Source organism: Gopherus flavomarginatus, chromosome 3, assembly GCF_025201925.1.
Source record: "Gopherus flavomarginatus isolate rGopFla2 chromosome 3, rGopFla2.mat.asm, whole genome shotgun sequence".
Classification (NCBI taxonomy): domain Eukaryota; kingdom Metazoa; phylum Chordata; order Testudines; family Testudinidae; genus Gopherus; species Gopherus flavomarginatus.
Window position 1 is genome coordinate 18,556,254 of NC_066619.1, and position 21,149 is coordinate 18,577,402.

Genomic DNA, 21,149 nt, shown 5'->3' on the forward strand with positions numbered 1-21,149 from the left:
GCACTGGGACAGCATGGACCTAAATGACCTCCTTTTAATGCTATCCCAGCTCTACTAACTGGTTGGGGCAGAACAGGGCTATGATTGTCTGTACTAGGCTCTCATGATCCTTGTGCACAATGTCTGTGAAGGATGCTGAAGGGGCAGGGTGAATTATTTTTTGACCACTTCCCTTCTCCTTTAGTGTTAGTACAGTATTTAGTTTCTATTTCTTTTACTATGACACTCTTTTCTTCTTCTTACCTTTTTTCTTCTCTCTTCATGTATAGAGTGTGAATATGACAAGTACAAGTGACAAATTGCATACAGTTTGGGCAATAATACAGGAAATGAATTTGTAATATTTGTATTGCTATTTTACCTCCTTCTGGCTAAGCAAAAATATCATCCAGTATACTTTCATAATCAATTTTTTTTCACTAAATATCACTAATAAAATCACATTGGACCATAATCTCAGCTGGTGAAATTGACGAAGTTCCTCTGACTTCATTGAACCTTTTATATCAGCTGAAGATCTGCCCAATCAAACATAAAAACCAAAAAGTAACAGTAATAAATATGCGAATTGTGAAGTAATCAGTGTGTGCTAAAAGCTGTTCTTCTTTTCATGGCACAGAAAAAGTTTGTGTAACACCCTGATGAGTGTTCTTTTCAGAAGCCTGTACTTGCATTCCTTTAAGTTAAAGTTGACATTCCTTTTCACATTCCAGTTAACCAGCATATGTGAGTTTTGGCAGTTGTTTTTTGGGTTTAAATGTCAGGTTTGATACCCTGAGATACAGGCATCCAACGAAGTGGGTATTCACCCATGAAAGCTCATGCTTCAATATGTCTGTTAGTCTATAAGGTGCCACAGGACTCTTTGCTACCCTGAGATAGCAGATCAAATCCTGTTTCCAAATATTGATGGTGGGACTAGCATTCAATACCCAAAATGTCTGATTTGCTCAGCAATTAACAAAATGTATCCCTCTTGTCCTAAAATTTATTATAGCCTTTATACTGCTGGCATAAGGAAGGGCTAAGGTCCTGATTCTGTGAAGTGCTGATCACCTTTGGGGAAACATTGAACACATTCGAGTCTTAATGACTTATATGGGAGATGAGAGCACAGTCATCAACTTCCAGGAGGCCCTCAGCACCTTACAGGGACTTGCTCCACTTTGTGCAGGAGTTTCTACCATTTCTAAGTAGACTTCAGCGATCTGAGACCAGAGATCCTATTCTTCACTTTGCTTTTCAGAAAATTGCAGGTGATTTCCTCATCCTTCCTTTTTGTAACTGATTTTCTATTAAGATCTTTATGTACCATTCTGCTGCAGTCTCTGACCGTGCCCTGCACTCCCTCACTCAGGTAGAGCTTTCATTCAATTCTGCTGATGTTTCCAGAATAACTCATTTATTATTTGTATCTGCTTTTGAGGTGGACTTCCAAATGAAATACGGATGTGTAGATAATGCTGCCTTTTCAACTAGCATTTCTGTGGCTAAGCAGGAAAGAAAAGTTCAGATAGAGGTCTGGCCTTGCACTTGTAAGGTCTTAATGAGGCAGTATATTGAAATGGTATTTGTTACCATACAGCATAGTACCTCCTTCTTCTGCTAGGCAATTTATGCATTAATAAGTCGAAACAGCTAGGTGACAGAGAGAGAGAGGCAAATAGGCTGAGTCTAAGGCACCAAACTGCAAATTTAGAAACTACTGAAGATTTAAAAAAAAACAAAACAGTCCTGCTAGGAAATAGATGGTCAGAGGGTGAGAGAAATCAGACAAATGAGGCTTGGATGAATGTAAAGAGCAAATTCTGGAGAAAAAAAAAAAGCAGAAGCGTGATTTATGCAACGATATTATACATATGTGTACTGAGAAACTGCGTGATTGCCAGTGCTGGTTGCCATTTGCCCACACAATCATGTTGTTTACATGTGCTGATGCAGGTGGGCAAATGTGCTCAAGCATCAAGCCTCCTGTTTTAAAATTCGAGTCTAAGGAAGATTTGAAAAAATAAATAAGTTTTCTTGCAACCTAGATTTTTGTGTCTATCTTAATTATTTCATCTAAATAGTTTAAGATATGATTTGAAGTTATCATCAAAGAAAGGTGGAATACATTTCAGATTTAGATGAAATTTGGCAATTTCACATTCAGATAAGCATTTTCAAATTTAAAAAGTCACTAATCTAGCTGTATCCTTTTTAATAGGGTTTCCATTAAAGTGTGTGTTTCTGATACACTTCAACTATATCAAAAATTTGGCCAGGCAAAATTGAAGTAATAGAGAAATAGGTGAAATAACTAGGGCTGTCGATTAATCGCAGTTAATTAATGCAATTAACTCAAAAAATTAATTGTGATTTAAAATTTTAATTGTGATTAATCACAGTTTTAACCACACTGTTAAACAATAGAATACCAATTGAAATGTATTAAATATTTTTGGATGATTTCCTACATTTTTCAAATGTTTTGATTTAATTACAACATAGACTACAGTGTACAATGCTCACTTTATATTATTATTTTTATTACAAATATTTGCATTTGTAGTAGGGAGTGGATGAGGGCGGGACGGGCTAGGACATGGTGGGGGTGCGGCTAGGGCGGGGATCCCTGGGTGTACACCCTAATGAAATGTGCTGTGCATGCCTATGAAAATGAACATGCATCTGTCCACACTGCTTCGGATCATTATCTAGAAGAACTCATCATCAGCATGGATGTATTTCCTTGGAATGCTGGGTGAAGCATGAAGGGACATAGGAATCTTTAGCATCTTTAGCGATGCTGGCTATAACAGTGCCATACGAACACTAGTTCTCACTTTCAGTTGACATTGTAAACCAGAAGTGGGAAGCATTATCTCCTGCAATGTAAACAAACTTGTTTGTCTGAGTGATTGGCTGTACAAGAAGTAGAACTGAGTGGACTTTCTAGGCTATAAGGTTTTACATTGTTTAATTTTTTAATGAAGTTTTTTTTTGCACATAATTCTATATTAGTAAGTTCAACTTTCATGGTAAAGAGATTGCACTTCAGTATTTGTATTACGTGAATTGAAAAATACTATTTCTTTTGTTTTTTTTACAATGCAAATATTTGTAATAAAAATAAATATAAAGTGAGCAGTGTACACTTCATATTCTCTATTGTAATTGAAATAAAAATATTTGAAAATGTAGAAAACATCCAAAAATATTTAAATAAATGGTTTTCTATAATTGTTTATCAGCGTGATTAATCGTGTGATAAATCATAATAATTTTTTTTAGTTGCTTGACAGCCCAAGAAATAACAGATCATAAAATTTTACTGTTTTTTTTACATAAAACTATGTCCTGCTTCATTAATTACCTCCACTTAATAATGTCTTGATCTCAAAAAGGAGGATGCTGTTATCTGGAAACATTTTTTTAAGAATGGCTAAACAAGAAGTTAAATAGCCATTATTAAATTTAACATTGCCCCTAGATTCTGATGGAATTAAAGACATTTAATTATCACTGTAATATAGGAATATATTAAACAGCTTCTTTCAAAATATATAAGAGAAATATGTATTGAATACTTCTGTCTTTTCTGCATCATGATGCATAATTTTATCATCCTTGAGTGTTATTCGGACCTGTAATAGTGCTAGGCTTTAATTTATTCTTGATCTATTTAAAGATTTATTTCTTATTGCCCTTAACCTAACTGGCTGGAAAAAAAATCACTGATACCTTTGGTCTTATTTTTGCATTTCCTAACTTCTAGTTTGTATTCATTGCTATCAGCTTCCTCGCTTTTTAATTTGTTTTCTGTATATTAGTTTTTACTGCTGCCTTTATCTCCCCTCTTAATCAGGACTTTTTTAACCAAAGAAACCTTCTTTCTTGGTAGCAGAATAGTGGATTTTTCTGAGCATCCAATAAAGCAGTTACAATTCCTAATTGGCATTCAAATTTTTATGTTCAGAAATTCTCTCTTATTCAATTCTGTTCACAGTTGTTTTTAGCTTTGGAAAATTGGCCTTTTTAAAGCAGCATGTCGATTTTCACTTCTGTATAGCTACTGTATATTTGTTACGCCTTCTAAGGTAGTGATCTTATAGGCCATTTTGATCATCTAATCCAACTTCCAGCATAATGCAGCTCATAGAATTTCACAAAGTAAATCCTGTCCTGTGTCTACTAACTTGCAGTTGGGCATGGCATGTATACCTTGGAAGGCTGGGAATACGGTAGACATGGAGAAACAGATCATCCAGTGTATACAAATAAATAAAATGTGTAGCTGTATGTTTGGTAAAACAGAGCCATTACTTTGGACCTGATCCTGAGAGATGCTAAGTACTATGGCTTTCTGCTAACTTAAGTGAGATTTGCAGGTGTCCATGTCAGGTGATATGGAAGTATACGTAATGATATTTACAGTGTGTGGTGTGTGCATGTGTGTATTCAGAAATCATTTTAAATAGAGCTGGAACAAACTTAAGACATCTCATCCCCATGGCATATCAGGAATTTCCACGGTTCTGTTCTCAAGTGTTTTATCTGCCCTGTAAACTAAAGTGCTATCTTAGTTAAACTTCTTGATGCTTGCTATTATATATATTCAGTAAACAAATATAGGGATATCTGTCTGCCTTTGTCCAAACTTTTCACTTTGACTCTTTCCTAGTTACCCTTTCTGTCTATTTTTTGGCTGCCATACTACCAACTAAATTTGAAGCTGTATCTCAACAACCCCCTAGTAAATTTGAGCCAAAGGAGCTTTTAGGACACTACTCTTTTTCCTAGCTTCCTTCTCAACTCACACTTTCCGTTTCTGTCCATGGTTCATAATGTCGATGACTTCCGTGATTTACTAGAGCTTCCCTTTTCCTCTCTCTCACCTCTCATATTTGTAAATCTGATTACCACCACTTTCAAGATACCGTGACTACCTTGACCCCACCTTTTCTGACATCCTTATACATGCCTTTGTCTCTTTTTCCCTCAAGTGCAACATTTTCTGTGGCCTTCCCAAGACTCAGGTCTGACTCCAGTCTCTAAAGAATGCTTCTACAGCTATTCAAAAAGATAGCATCGCCCCAGAATCAAACAGCTCCATTGGCTTCCATCCACAAACAGCTCCATCAGATCTCCATTCCATAGCCCTTTCTATAATTCTTTATTACTGTTTTTTTTTCTCTTCAGAGATAAGACTTGAAGATCTGAATTCCCTGGGTCCATTATTGATAGGCTGTTTTGATTCCATGTTCTGAACACAAACAGCGTTTTATGATAACTCTCTCTTTTTCCTTCATAGATCCAGGTTTGCACAGACAGCAATTTTTCCTGCAGAGACCATCAAATGTGGTAGCCCTTGAGGGAAAAGATGCTGTTCTTGAGTGTTGTGTTTCTGGGTTTCCCACACCCACTTTCACATGGATGCGAGGAGATGAAATTATTCCAGTCAGGTATTTCATACACGTGTCTCTTATGTAATGAAAGTTCGTTTCCCAGGGTGAAGTACGGGTAAAACATTAACTACCATTTTAAGTGTTGTCAGTTTGGTTCAGCTTGGAGAAGATCAAGCTTTCATTCTAAGTAATAATAAGACTGGATGTGCGCATGAAACTCCTGTTTTCTTCATTTGCAGCTGTGCATGCACATCTGAGGGTAGAATTTGGCCATAAATATCTTCTTTTATGAAATGGTATTTACATCAGGTAGAGCAGCATCCAAAAGTTAATTATCACATTTACTAACAACATTATAAGATCAGAGCTAGCCAGTTGAGAAGGTTCTATGGAGTATCTTAGATCTTGAGTACTTTTCATTGGAGATGAATGTGAACATGGATTTTTTTTTTGTCAATGTTACAGATCCAAAAAATATTCATTACTGGCTGGCAGTAACTTACTTATTTCTAATGTGACTGATGACGATTCTGGGACTTACACTTGCATTGTCAACTACAAGAATGAGAACAGTAGTGCCTCTGCAGAGCTCACAGTTATGGGTGAGTACAGATTTCTGGGCTCTGTGCAAGAGGAGTCCTTTGCTTTTCCAAGAATGTTGATAATCATTAGTGCTTATATAACTCCTTCCTCTGCGGGTCTCCATGTACTTATCTGTAAACTAGTGGGGTTCCCACCTTACTTTGAACAGGATTTTCACTCACCGACAGCGGTATACACACATAATCAATATACCTCATGGAAGAACATCAAACAGCAGAGTAAAACTTCTTACAATGTCTCTGTTTTATAATCTAATTTCTAGTAGAATATTTATTGGTGTCAAATCCCAATTTGCCCAATTCAGTTAACTGTTTTTTCTTGTGTATGGCACCACACATGGATACAATGGTGATCTACAAACTTATTTTAGCAAGTTGTGCATAACTATAGTATTGCTTACTGACATTGTTTTACTGCTTTCTTCTTATCTTATGACTCCATGGCCTTGCTTTAGCATCACGTATTATGTGCCTATTTTCTTGCTTTTAGTGGAAACCATGAATAAGCAATGATGCAGTGAGGATTTCCTGTGGTACCTAGGGTGACCAGATAGAAAGTGTGAAAAATTGGGATAGGGAGTGAGGTGTAATAGGTCAATATAAGAACTCCCCCCCAATATCAGGACTGTCCCTATAAAATCAGGACATCTGGTCACCCTGGTGTTACCTTCTACATAAAAATGTTTTCTCTTTTGTTTCAGATGGTAGGTTTACTGGCTAACTAACAAAATATGTTGTCTGAGAAACATGAGGAAAGATGTCTTAGATATTTTGAAACAGGCTTTTTTCCCCTATTGTGTCAAATTTTAATAGAACCATAATTATATTAAATTCTGAGAGGTGTTTTTTTTTAATCGGAGAACAATACCAAGCTACATTAGCATTATTCAATAAGATTTAAGAAACTACATAGATAATACTTTGTGAAACAATAGCATAATTTCAATGTGCTGTTCATTTTGCATCCTGGTTTTAAAGCTTATGCATAAAAATACTTTCATTAGAGAACAGAACCCCAAGTTGGATTAAAGGATATTCAATGCTTGTATAACAATATCCTTTTATCAAGTCATAATGCAACATTATAGTAATTACACATGATGGAAACTTTCATTCTATTGCTTTAGGTACATTAATACAATACAATGTTTTATTGGCTACATTTTAAAAATTAAAAAATGATTTTATAATTGCAAAAGTTCACTTTAACTATTTATTGTAAACCTACGTTTCCAATCTGCAAAGAATCAAATGCAGAAATGGAAGATAATTTCTGGGATAAAATGCTTATTTAGCTTTGCTGAAAGATGCTCATTGGAAATCAACAATGAAATTATACAGAACTGCAGCTATTTGGGGATTGAGAAACACCTATTGATTATGTGAATCTTATTTTTTTTCCTCGTATATAGTAGACTATAGGACCACGGCTGAAATTTCAATGCTCTGTAGAGGATTTGGCTATCCAGTTTCCGTGAAAATTAATAGAAATTTCACATCCAAATTCTTTCAGGACTTGAAAATCTCACCCCATATCTCCATTCTCTGTAATGCACTGAACTATGGCTTGACTATGACTCTGTATAAATATATAATAATATTATGCTAAAAATGCATTGTATAGAAATTTGTATTTATTTTCATGCTTATCCAGAGAGATATATGTAACAGGGAGTGTAATACAATTTTGAGGATAAACTTGGATTCAGATACTTCAGTGATAATGGTCATATACGAATGGCAGAAGAGAGTTTTCAAAAGGTGGCACTTGTTACTTATTGAGCACCACAGTTTGATTGGGACTGTACCAACATAAAGGATAGCACAATCATTGACACAATGAAAATGAAATCTAAATCTGACAAAGAAACATGCATGTGCATGCAAAAGCGTAATAAAAATACGTAATACAAACATTGTGCATGCAAAACAAATCAATTGTATATACGAAGTAAAGTGGGTGTGGTTTTTTTGCATAAGTGTCTAGTCACATAAGCTAATGAAATATGGGTGTAAGTTTTGGAGGTACAATTTTGATAACTTTTAAAAGTTTGGTCATTTATTTTCATAAGCATGTAGGGTGGCAGGTTTAAATTAACACCATGTATCATATTGCTTAGCAACAGGTATTATGTTTGTATTGCTAGAGTGAATATGTAAAAGATTCAACAAAAACTGCACACCTATTAATGGAGGGCAATAGAAATCCCCATCTATCCTTATTTTCATAAAAATTGGCCATATATATTTGTTAAATTCATCTCCATAAGTAGGAAACTCTCTGAGAAGTTTACCGGAGTTGCTCATACCATTAGCCTAATTTATAGACATGTAATAATTAATTGATGGTTTTATTCATTTCCCAATGGTAGGGTATAAATCTGTATATTTTCTTTAAAAAAAATTGGGTTATTTATCAAACAAAAACTGTGAATTGCAAATGCATATTTAGTTGTAAAGCATCCATTATTTATTAGAAAGATAATTGTTTTCATTCAAACAGTTTGTGTGAGAGTATGTTCTGGAGAGAAGGGCAGGCAAAGCATTTTACATATGTCAGCTAAAAAATTAAACACTCCAATAATTAAATCTTTCCTGAAGGCTATGTGAGTGGGCCAATACTACATCAAAGTTAGTTGCATCACATGATAGTGATAGCTTCATTATTTAAAAGATAAAAGACTATCTGACAGGAAAACAAATGTCTTTCACTGGGAAGATCCTATGTATCATTCTTTTGTGGATCTTAAAACAACCCCTCACCTGTACTGGCCATAATGCTAAAAATGCGGAGAGGAATGAAGTTGCTGGAAAGGCTAAATAATATTTGTTGCTAAATTTTGAACTTTGAATATTTCATGTACAAATCCTTTTTGGCAGGATGTTAGTCATGTATCCTTGTGCTGTAGAAAGTTTAAAAGTCCAGTAAATATTACCTTCTCGCTTTATAAATCAGCTGCATGCTTGGCAATGATTTTAAAGAACTAGGCTAAGTAAAAACAAATGCTTAATGATGACAATCACTGCAAGATGACTGCTATCATTAGGTTTGCTAATGAGTGTCCATTATAGCTCCTTCTTTCTAGATCTTCTTAAGTTTTCAGAAGCATTCATCTTTTGGGGTTGGAATTTTTCCTGTTTGGTCTTTGGGAGGTGAATTTAAAGTCTGAACAAAATCTCTTTTGCCATTTCTGTAGGGAAGAGTGCTATAATCCAGTGCCTGAGATGCACTGGATTATAGCACTGATCAAGCAAAGATCTTTATTCCTGCATGGAATCCCATTGATTTCAGCACAGTGTTATGGTGGAGCAAGAGTCAGGGTTTCCAGATCCAGTCGCTGGATTGGAGCTTAATTTTGCAAAACTGACTTTTGCGAGCATTGATTGTAATGAATGCATATCCCTGACAGTCTCTAAATTCTATCAATTCCAATGGCAAACATAATGTGACTGCCAGATTTCAAATAACATAGAGTTAGAATTGTGTCTGTCAAGTCCAAGAAGGTATACATGGCCTTTTGAGGATAAAGAAGATTTTTCATCAAATAAACAATTGCATATAAATGTGACACATTTTCAGGTTCATAATAAAATTGCACTTGGATCTTAAAGCTACTATTAATTGGGTTGAGATTACTGTACATAACATAATCATTGTTCTCTCTTTCTGTGATTTAAAGATCCTGTAAATGTCCCTTGAGAAGTAATACAGAAATAAATAGTTTCATAGCACTGCTAGGTCAGCAGACTGAGTTTGCATGGTTTCAGGTCAGTGACTAGAGAGACTGCCAACAAAAGCAGAAGACTGGGTCCAAAAGGTGGTGTTGACAGAAAAACATTGTTCCTAGCTTTTACAAAGCAAGTTATATGTAATCTATAAAGAGACAACTTAGAAAATGCTTCCAAACTGCAGCCAGGGAAACAAGCACCTTTTACGATTGAATTTTTAGGATCAACTGTTTTTTGCATCGGTTTTATTTTCCAGCAAGAAAGATGAGCCTCCATGGAGCCAGGTCTCCAACAAGTCTAGTTTAGTTTGCCAAGACCAAGAGGTAGTGAGTATTGCAAAGGATGGTCAATCCAAACTTTCTTGTTTGGTTTTATTTCCATTCCACAACATCCATTTCCAGAATACGTGTGCACAGATCAAATGGATGAAAAATGCTGACTGATGGAGGCCTGGAGCATGTTCCTGCATGTGAATAATTTAGGAACAGAGTAAATGCTAGGGGAAAAGCCCTATGTTGAAAAAACAATGTCTGACATGCCTAGGAACAAAAGCCAAACAATTTTATATTAAGGCTACAGAAGCATCTTTTAAACTTATCCAACTGGGGACAAATCTTGATTCAGTCTACTTTGGATATGAAAAATATGTCCAAGGATATACCATATTACTAAACATCAATGGTAAAATAGTTCCCACATTGTAAAAGATCATTCACTGTTCTTAAATCCCTGACACAGAAACATTCTGGGGTAGATCCTCAACTGGTAGAAATTGTAATAATTCCATTGAAGTTGCTGGAGTATAACAATTTACAGTTGAGGATCTGTCCTTCTTTAGCTATGCTTGATAGAGTGAGTTAAGGATCCCACATCAGTCTGTTCTGCTAATAACTTTGAATGTTCTGTGTGTGGCCAATAGCTAACCCCACAGCAGCTGATAGACTCATAGACTTTAAGGTCAGAAGGGACCATTATGATCTAGCTGAAGTAGATTGTTCAGTCAGCTGTTTTATTCTGAATATCAAACATGGTTGAAGCTGTTTACTTATTCTCTAACTGAATCTCTCTCTCTATCTGGAACATTGTATGTTTATGTATACGATGGAAAGCTAAAGAGGAAACAGATAATCCAAAAGATTGTTCCAGGATGGATTATCTCAGGGAATTCTTAAAAAAACAAAACAAAACAAAAAAACACACTCAAAAAATACATCAAGTCACAAAAAGGCTGCAAAAACTCCCTTCAAGTCATTTTTACCATCACTATAAGATTAAGGTCCAAAAATAGAATATAGGATATCAGTTTGTTTGTTTGTTTTTTTCATTTCTTCTGTATATATCCAAAATGAATGCAGAATCAAACTAAGGACACAAGAGGATAACTCATTCACCCTGTCATTTCCTCTTACCATTATTAGAGTCCCTCCTCTTTTGCTTCCCCATGCCCCAGCTCTTCAGACCAAAGAATGGGCAAAGTGCTGCTGAGAGATTTGTCAATTTCATCATGCTGCATTGTCCATTTTCTTCTCATTCTTTTTAGGATTTCTTTCTTGATGGCATTAATGGGAATTATGTGGTTAAATTCCAACTTTGAACTTTGAAACTGTAAGGGTATGCTTTATGTTGATGTCTTTTGTTTCTGGGTGTTTTCACAGTAATATTAACTATCAGAAATATGTTTGAGATTTGACATGAGGTAAAAATAATGTATTTAGCTTGGGCATTGGGAACATATTTTGCATTGTGCTATTGGGAAATGGGATAGGGTGCCCGTGCTCAAAGAAGTAGCAAGAGCTGCAAACATAAAAAAGAATGGATGAATCTATGAGGACTGCTGGCACTTCAGTGGTATTTAAAATGCAGCTAGTCCTTCCAAAAGACAGGGGTGGAACTGGATGGATCAATAGTTCCTTTCATCTTTGTTTTCTCTTATTTAGAAAATTTTTAAAATACATATTATGTGATCAATAGACTTTAAGGGCTCCACAGTGATTTTCTATCCAGTAAACACCCATTTGAACAATGTTCAGAATGTGTTTTATGCAATTGATTGAGAGGCTGTAATGTGTCTTGGGAATCACTCCATCCACTGTTGCATCATGCTTATGGAAAAAATGGAAGGATTGTGATGATGTTGATGCAGATGCAGGTATTAAAAATGTTATGAAAAGCAATGCTATTGGGGACATACCCTGTATTTATCTTAAAATCTTATGAAGTCCTTTGCTAACATTTTTTTTAAGTAATTGAAAATTGCAGACTGTGTCATATAGAATATGTTATATTTGTTGACTCTGTTTTTATTAAGGCTGTGATGGAAGTTTTACCTTACCCCATAAGTTGGGTGCCTGCGTGCAAGACAGATCACCTAGGGTGGAGATATCTGAGTACCTGATAGGTTTTGATCATGAATAGACCTTCTTGTGATTTGCATCCCAGGTGAATTTTGCTTTTGGTGAAAAACAGAAATAAAAAGAGAAAGAGAAGGGCAGAAATGTGGGGAGAAATGGAGAGAATCAGAGGTGTAGTGAAGATTTGTCTGCTTAGAATCTCTGGTTCAAGTTTGCCTCAAGGAAAGAAAACTTCATTGCTAGAATATAGAAGATATTGAAGGTAGCATTGAAAACAAGAGTTTAGTAGGATTGTAAAAAGAATAGGCATTTTATATGGATAATGAAAACATCCAGAGTTGTTATAAACAAGGATTTTAAAAATAGAGTTTTGGTAGAGATATAAATCCCTGTGTTTACACGCATTAGTCAATAACTAACTAATGAAGGGTACAGAAGAAACTTTCTCTTTTGAGGTGGTGTTCCATAACTTTACTTTGCTTTACTCTGAACTTGTTGAAACTGGTCAATGTCAGAGACGGGATCCTGGATTAAGATGAGCACTGCTTGATCCAGTATAGCATTTTCTTTGTTGCTGTGTTTCTTGCTTTCTTGAACCTGTTGGTGTAGATATGAGCAGTTAGGTCTGCAGCAGCATGATGGAAAAATTATGCTAGTGTCTTGCCTTTAATGGGCTCTCACAAGAGTGAATTGAAAATGAACTCAGATCAAGAATGTCTTGGATGGTGTTTGGTAATCTAATAATAGGCACCTAATTTACATTGAATTTCAGTGGGAGCTGAGCCCCTCACTCATTCAGACACTTCTGAAAACATAGTCCTTGTCAATACATCTGTCGGCTAGCATCCTACAGATGTATGGGCCACACCTCTTTTGTGCTACTTATTTATGAGAAAAGCTTGAACAAAACTCCGCTTGTTGCCAGTTTCAGCTAATATGCATATTCATGTTCAACCCAACAGCGGAATATGTATGTAGGAAGGAGCTATTTGTTGTTGGTGCTCTCTCAAATGACCTAGGGGAAATTGTTGGAGACATTGAATTTGAGGATGATTTCCCCAGATCTTTGTTGTGGCAATGGAAATGCATCAGTCCATGGGAAAACCTGTTCAAATCCATCTGCACAGGAAGATCAGTATTGGCATGATGCCTTTGCTACTTCTATGAATAACTCTCTAATTTAGGAAATACATCATTTTGTAGATCTGGCTGTAGTGATCAGTCAGATACTCTATAACAATAAGAATGGAAATTGCTCAGATTGAGCCTTATAAAAAGATTCAACTGTACTGCATAATAAGAAGTGAGATCTATTCTGCGTAAAGGACAGATTATCACAATAGCAGGTAGTAATCTGTTGTTCTGTATGGATAGTTTAATGATCTACTGCACATAAGTCCTCAAACCTGCAGAACAACAACTATACTGGTAACTAGAATGCTCTGTTTTTATTTATATTTCAACGTTCTGTAGTGACACCTATATACTTCCCCCTTATGGGCTACGCTAATGATTCTTATGTTATAGGCAAACCAGCAATTGCCAATTCGTACTGCTGTACCATAGCAGCTTGCTGTCACCATGCAAACAGTTACTGGATGCTTTGCTGCTTTAGTCAACCACTTATGGCATCTGTATTGTGCAGCTGCCTATGCGTTCTGCTCGAGAAACTGTCAAAGATAATCACTTTTTAGGCTTTGGGTAAAATTTTCTGAACCAACTAAGTGATTTACGAACCCAAGGGCCATTTTCAAAAGGGACTCAGGGCTGGGTGTACAAAGGTGCTTAAAGATGCAGATAGGTACTTATTGGGATTTTCAAAAGGTTAGGCACCTAACTCCCACAGGCTTCAAGTTAATCTCTGTAAATCCTACGAGGCATCTATTTGTATCTTTAGGCACATAAATACCTTTGTAAATCTGGCTTTTAGACACTTAGGAACCTTATTCTAATTGAAAGTCAATGGGTGTTAGATTCCTAGGCACTTAAGACACTTTTGAAAATGATATAGCGGGAGATTTTCAAAGGCACAAAAGGAGAATGGCTGCCTAACTCCACATGACTGTGAGAGAAAGGAGTCTAACTGCTCCTTGTGCCTTTGAAAATCTCCCCCTTAGGTTCTTAAGTTACTTAACTGTTCTTCAAAATTTTACCTTCGTCTAATATTTAAGGCCATGCCTTAGGTCCTTGCTGGAAAACTAAGCTGTAGACTGTACTTTTTATTTTTTTTTTTGGTACTACACCTCTACCCCAATATAACATGACCTGATATAATACAAATTCTGATATAATGCAGTAAAGCAGTGCTCCAGGGGGCGGAGCAGCACACTCCCATGGATCAAAGCAAGTTTGATATAACGTGGTTTCACCTATAACACGATAAGATTTTTTGGGTCTAGAGGACAGCGTTATATCGGGGTAGAGATGTACATTGATGTTTGGCTCATGAGGGTCAAAATTTAGGGCCTTATTCTGACACCACTGGAGTCAAGGTGGACTTTCCCCACTATTTCAGAGGCAGGATTGGGCCATATATGAACACAGCAGGCACATAGTTTCATTTGCTGTCCCTCCCACTCATGCTCACTACCCTGGGTGTCCCTGACTATGCATGCAGATGTACACTTCTTTCTTTTAATTGAATCTCTTATTCTTCAGAAGCACTAATATTATTCATCAATTTTTCAATGTAGTGTAATTAAAAAGCAAAAACAGTTATTAAATTCCAATTTAAATATTTGTCTTCCCCCCTCCCCACCACTGAGAAATAAGCAACAGGAGAGAGGAACATACAAACAAACAAAAATCTTGCATTCTTTTAATGCTGTTGCTTAGCAACTACACCATCTTGACTCAGACTGATTTTCAAAACTGGTTTGTATGCTGTTTCATAACTAATTTGCCCATACAAATGGTTGTCTGCTCTCAGATGCAGGGCTTGTGGTTGAGCACACATTTTTGAAAATCAGGCCAAAATGTCAATTCATTAAACTCCAAGATCTTCTACATTGCTCCAGTTTAGGGTTGTGACTGCGTGATGGATTTTGCTAAGTTTTATTGTTGCTGCTTCTGACTCTGAATAGTTATGAGTAGGTAAAGCATGTGTTGACATCCATGGTGAAAGAGAATAAAATGTAATAAATTCTAATAGAACACAGTATAGTTGTTAGCAAACTACCTAATAAATTAAAACTAATTGTTACCACTGTGTTATATATGTTGATTCTATGCCTTCTTGGCAGTCCTAGCACTATTCTACATTGTGCAGGGGAAAACGTCAGTTTTAATGGCACCCCAATTTTCTTTCTTCCTCCAGTAATTAATCTGGTATTTATAACTCACTCCTCCTCATTCTTCAAGAGGTCAGAAAAGAAAACAATTTCATGATTTGAGCCTGGATCTTGCAATTCATTGCATGTTGGCAAAACAGACTCTGCTTGTGAGGCAAATTACAGGAAATGGGCCTAAATTACTGGATTCTGTTTTCCTATGGTGGATTATTATTGACAAGACCTTAACAGTGAGACTATAAATAGCTATTGTCTTTCAAAAGAGGAAGGATAATTTTGTGGTTAAAGCTGTGGACTGGCAAGACCTACATTTTCTGAATGACTCTGCAAATTAGCGGAATGTACCGTTCATCATGCCTGAGACATCAGTCCTTGAACAATACTGTGGCAGATTCCCAGAAGATGTAATTCAAGACAACTCTGATCCTAAGTGCCTCACTTTCTCCAGCTTTAATATGGGAAGAGTAATGTCTGTCTGTCTGTCTCATTGTTTTGAAGATTAATCACTACAGGTGTCTCTGAAACCTCCTAGCCCTTTAAAATTTCTCCTAACCCGCAGGAAAGGAGTGTAATTTATGGGAATTTAGGCTATGTCTAAGCTTATGGTAATGTGTAGAGTACGTATTCTGCATGCACTCCGACACAGGTGTGTGTGTATGTGTGTGTGTGTGTGTATATATATATATATAGCAGTGTAGATGGTGAGACACTACTTAGGTGACTTGTGTAAAGACATGTCAGAATTGTACGGTAAGTGCCCTACACATCTCTCTACACCCAGTCAGTATCTGCCACATCTATGCTGCTATTCCCTATTTGTGACTGAAATAAGTAACATTTTTTTCATTTTTGCATAAAGGCAAAGTCATTAAATATAGTTGAAACCCTCCTCCTCCCCCCCAAAAAAATCCATTCAGGAAAATTGAAATTACTTTTCGTTTTACGCCGACAGAGTGGGTGTGTTTGTTTAGTTTTTGCTTTTTTTAAGAGATATTGGCATCAACTGCTACCAAACTGATTCACTGAATAACCAAAAAAAACCCCAAAAACCCAACAAATAAATAAATCTTGAAAGAAAACATCTTTATTCTGCTTATAGTGAATTCCAAACCCCCATTACAGCAAGACCCCACAGGAGGTTATGGGACCAGATTTTCAAAAGAGCTTAGGGTCATATTTTCAAGTGCTCAATACCCACATCAGGGCCGATTTTTAGAAAGAGTTCATTCCCCTCGAGACACCTGAATAAGGGCTAGCTTTTCAAAAGAACTCAGACACTGAGATTTGGGTACTGAACCTTCCTGAGAGTTCTAGCCTTAAGGGTAATTTCAAAAATACACTGCGAAAGGCTCTTAAAAATTGCATTGCATGTGCTGGGTTTGTATCACCCAGCACCTTCTCCTGTGACTGTTGGATAATAAAGCTAGAAACCTCCATGTCATAGTACTGTCTCATCATTAATATATTATGAATGTTAACATATTTATTTATTTATTTGCGGTAGCATCGCGGGTGTGCTAGGCACATTCCAAAAATAGAAGACGATAAGCTAGGAAAACACAAAATGAAAGGGCACTGTCCCTATAAAGCTGACTGGTTTTGTGGAGTAAAAGTGACAGATCACCTTGCAACACACACACAGACGCTCCAAACAGCTTGTAAAAAAAACAAACAAAACCAGGAGTGATTATACTGCTGAAGTCCTAAGAGAAGTAGGTCTCTTTCAGCCCAAAGCTTTCCTGTGGATGAGCTGTCTCATTTTTCTGGTAGGAGTTTTTTTCCTGATTCATACTTTGACCTTAATATGTTCAAATTTCCTATTGGATTTTCACCATCTTGTTTTGTTACTTAGCAGCATGGACAGAAGTGCTTGTAGCTGAGTGCTTCTGAACATGATCTTTTAACTTTTAAGCTATAAGTTCAAGACTGCATAAATATATACCATAATGGGATAAGTGGTTTCTTGTTTCTGTCAAAGTGTTTTGCACTACAGTTCTGAGGCAACATTTATTGAAGCGCTCAGGAGCACTTTTGGCAGCAAAGAGCTTGACAAAAATATCTTAGGCTGGTACATTTATAAACATGTAAAATGTTGTCTAGTTTCGTTACTATCATTTGAAAAAAATCAAATTGATAATATATTGGGTTTGATTGTTGTTTTTTTGTTGGTGGAGGAAAATTTTAGGACGTGGAATTCTGTCTCTGAAGTGGACCATCTAAAGCATCACATTTGGTGTGTACAGTTTCATAGACTACAGGAAAACGAGAAGCATGACACTTAAAAGATTTTGTGGAACACCTGAATATTCCATTATTATAACTTGACATTCCTGACAGTGTTCATTGGATCAGTCTCTACCATTTTGCCTCAAAGCTCCAGTTTGATTCAGCCTCTAACAAGAGTGGTTGAACCTCAGCTTGATTAATGGTTTTAGTAGATCTTCAGTGAAGTGAATGGTGAGCTCCACTCAATCAGATATGGATTATACAGTAGTCCACATAAAATGAGCATGTTTAACATAAATCGGTACAGCTGCTAACCTTCAATTTAAAAAAAAAGCTCAGGCACATATTTCAGATATGCCTGAGGGGAATACTGAATTGTATCTATGTGATGGATACATCATTGTTCATATGAACTGCATAAGCAAATCTACATGAATCCCAAATGATTGCTAAATAAATGTGGATTTTTGGATGAGGTGCACTACTTTTTGTCTCCCACCTAAAATAGAAGCTGGAAAGTAAAGTAAAAATCTTCCTAGTAAATTTATTTAAATATATGATAATTATACAGTCAGCAGTAACCCAGCCTTGCTTTGACTTTTTCCATAATTACATATTACAGTATAAATTCCTTGTAAGAGTGGTCTGTGTGAGCTGTGAAAGCTGCTAGGGTCCCTGAAATTCTCCATCATAGATTCATAGAATCATAGAATATCAGGATTGGAAGGGACCTCAGAAGGTCATCTAATCCACAGACTGCATATGGCACAAGCAGTAGCAAGACATGCTTTAATATTGTCAAATTAGTCTTCATAATGCTCAAAACAATCCTGAAGTGAAGTGAGAGTTTGACTGCATTAAAAAAAATAAAAAGCACAGTGTGATTTCAGTCAGAAATCAATTTTTAAATATGCAGCATTTTAGAATGCTCCAAATATCTTTAGTTGTATGTAGCTGGGAAATACCAATATAGTTAGGATTTACTTTCTGATTCCCTTTTAAGTCTATTATAAGCATATTAGTTAAGACAATGTTTTATTTCAGTTTATCTAATTAAACCATAGCTGTAGGCCAATTAGACTTAAGCAAGAGTGTTTTAACCATCTTTTATTTATAAGAAGAAATCATAAAATGAGGTCTCTCTTTCTCAGATAAAGGAGAGAGCTGCTGTTTATGCATAGATATTAAAACTCAGTGAGAAAATTAGCAGACTAGTCGGACAACTCTAGCTAGAACAGAGAATAAGGCATCAGCAGAATGCAGCATGCCTACTGTCGCTGAACTTTAGCTAGCCTATAGAAGGGAAAGTCAAATGCAGCTTCCTGTTATCTTAACCTTCAGCAGTAAGGTTCCCCCCTTGCCAATATTATCATTTTTACACTGATGGTTTCTTTGAAAGGAAGAGAAGAATGAGTGGAGCAATTTTTAATGAACTCTTTTTTTTTCTTTTTTCTTTCTTTCTTTTTTTAAGTGGGAGAGGAAATAGTCTTGGTGGGAAGTAACAGAAGATTATTTTTAAATTATATGCAACAAGATACATTTCTCTAAAGGAGCCATCTGGGAAAAAAAGATACATTATGCAACTATTTATGAGGTCTAAACATTCTAAAATATCCAGAAAAAAGAGTGCACAGTCCCAGAAATGCAGTATATTTTGTGCTGACAATATACACTTTATGGTTTTCTTGCAATAATGGATGCATCTCCCATAGCTGGGTTGTTTGATATGGTTTTTTTTAAGAATCATACTACAAACTCTATAAAGTATGGATAGACATACAAGCTTGTACACAAGAAGAACCTTTCAGAGCCTTCAGCCATCCCTCTGACCAAGAGTGAATCTTGGTTCAGGTTTTGAAAAGCCCTCTCCCCATAACCACAAAGTCCACCTGTTCTTTTTACTTTAGTTCACTTCCTTGCTCTAACTGCTAACCCTATCTGACTCCATATCTATCCCTATCATCCAGCTGAGTCCAAATCAATCCCTCCCTTTTCCCATAGACAGAAGATAATGGATCTGTTCTCTGACTTGTTTTTCATCTGACCAAACCCTCTCTCTTTTTCACTGCTCTTTTCACTGCTGCTCTTTTTCCTTCCCTGCAGTTCCCCCCATACAATGTGCCTAAAACTTCTATGAATCTCTCTGTTCCAACATTAATGTTTGCTTCAAAGTTATGGGAGTTCTACCCACCCCAAGTATGCACAGCATGCTTTGATCTCTAGAGAATGCAATACTGAGCTCATGAATTTTAGTAAAAGCATTTTTTCATGGTTTGTAGTAGCTACCTGTTAGCCAACTTGACAAGGAAGTTTACTGGACTTTCTTTCATCTGGTTTAATGAAAACAAAAACAACCACCTCCAAACCCAAAAGATCCTAATGTCTCTAACCCTTATTTTTCTTATAACAGTTTCAGAGCTAATGGTTAATTTCTTTTGTTTCATTCCATATATTTATTACTGTATTTTAGAAGCAGTCAAGTAAGATATCTTCTCATGTTTGCAATTTAAGAGATTAAGCACAGCAATGCAAGGAAAAACTCTTTGTTCACAGTTTGTGTGGATTTGCTCGCTTTGAACTTTGGATTCAAATGGACTTAAAGCAAACTTGTCAAAACTGTCTCAACTCACTGGTTTTGTTGTGAAATTAAAGTAGCTCACATTTGTTTGCAAAGTTTGTCATGAGATTGGACTAGGAATCAAATTTGTAAAAAAAGTCGTGTGATTTGGGGTTGTCGAATGAGTTTCACAAAACTATAAATGTTGTTAGTCAAGTTGGAGCAAAAAGTCCATTTTTCTGAAAATAAGCTTGGGTTCTTTAATGACTTTGGTGGTCAAATCCCTGATTATTTTTGCAGCGGCAGCTTCTCTTTTGGTGAGGGTTTCCTGAATGTGGTTAAAGTCCACAAATATATAGTTCATTAGTTGTTACAGGGGAACATTTTACTAATGTGTGTATATATTGTTTCAAAAAGAGTCAATCTTTGAGACTGCTACTTGAGTGACTTAGCATGGGAGTGAATTGAAGTATCTATTTTGGCCATTATCTAGAAACACTGAATTTGAAAAGTATGTCTATTGATAGTGCATACATTTTTGATATTTGCAAAGCAAAGTGTTACATGTAATTAAACTAGATTGCGAAGTGCTGTTGAACTGCATACAGTACCTTTAGAATTAGAGTTTCAAATATTTTTCAAATGGCTTTTGAATTTATTGGTTCAGGAGGCTGAGATTCATCTTTGTTCACTCCATGTTAATTTTTAACACTCTTACAAGTATATTATTTGTCTCACTGCCAGAGTCTTTAATTCACAATAATTTGCAGCATGGCAGTTTTTCTCAGTCATCTGTTTATGCCAGCACACTAGCAATTGATAAATATATACTTTAAACTGAACGGGTAGCTAATCATTTTTAATTTTTTTTTTGAATGGTTGGGAGTGAGGGAAAGCTTTTAAATCTGCAGTTTTTGCTACCAGACTGAATTCAAGAATTTGTCCTTACAACACCTTTGTGAGACTAGCGTCCTAACCACTAAGCTATCTATCCGCTCAGGGCAGGA

The 21,149-nt window shown here is 36.1% G+C and overlaps 1 protein-coding gene across 2 annotated transcripts in view; it reads left to right on the plus strand.

Annotated features, from left to right (window-relative positions):
- DCC (DCC netrin 1 receptor) overlaps nucleotides 1–21,149 on the plus strand; it is a 933,783-nt gene that overhangs the window by 451,235 nt on the left and 461,399 nt on the right. For both annotated transcript variants that reach the window (XM_050944636.1, XM_050944637.1), the window contains exons 4-5: nucleotides 5,294–5,444; nucleotides 5,853–5,989. In XM_050944636.1, coding sequence (XP_050800593.1) covers nucleotides 5,294–5,444; nucleotides 5,853–5,989 — 288 coding nt within the window. The remainder of the gene's footprint in view (nucleotides 1–5,293; nucleotides 5,445–5,852; nucleotides 5,990–21,149) is intronic.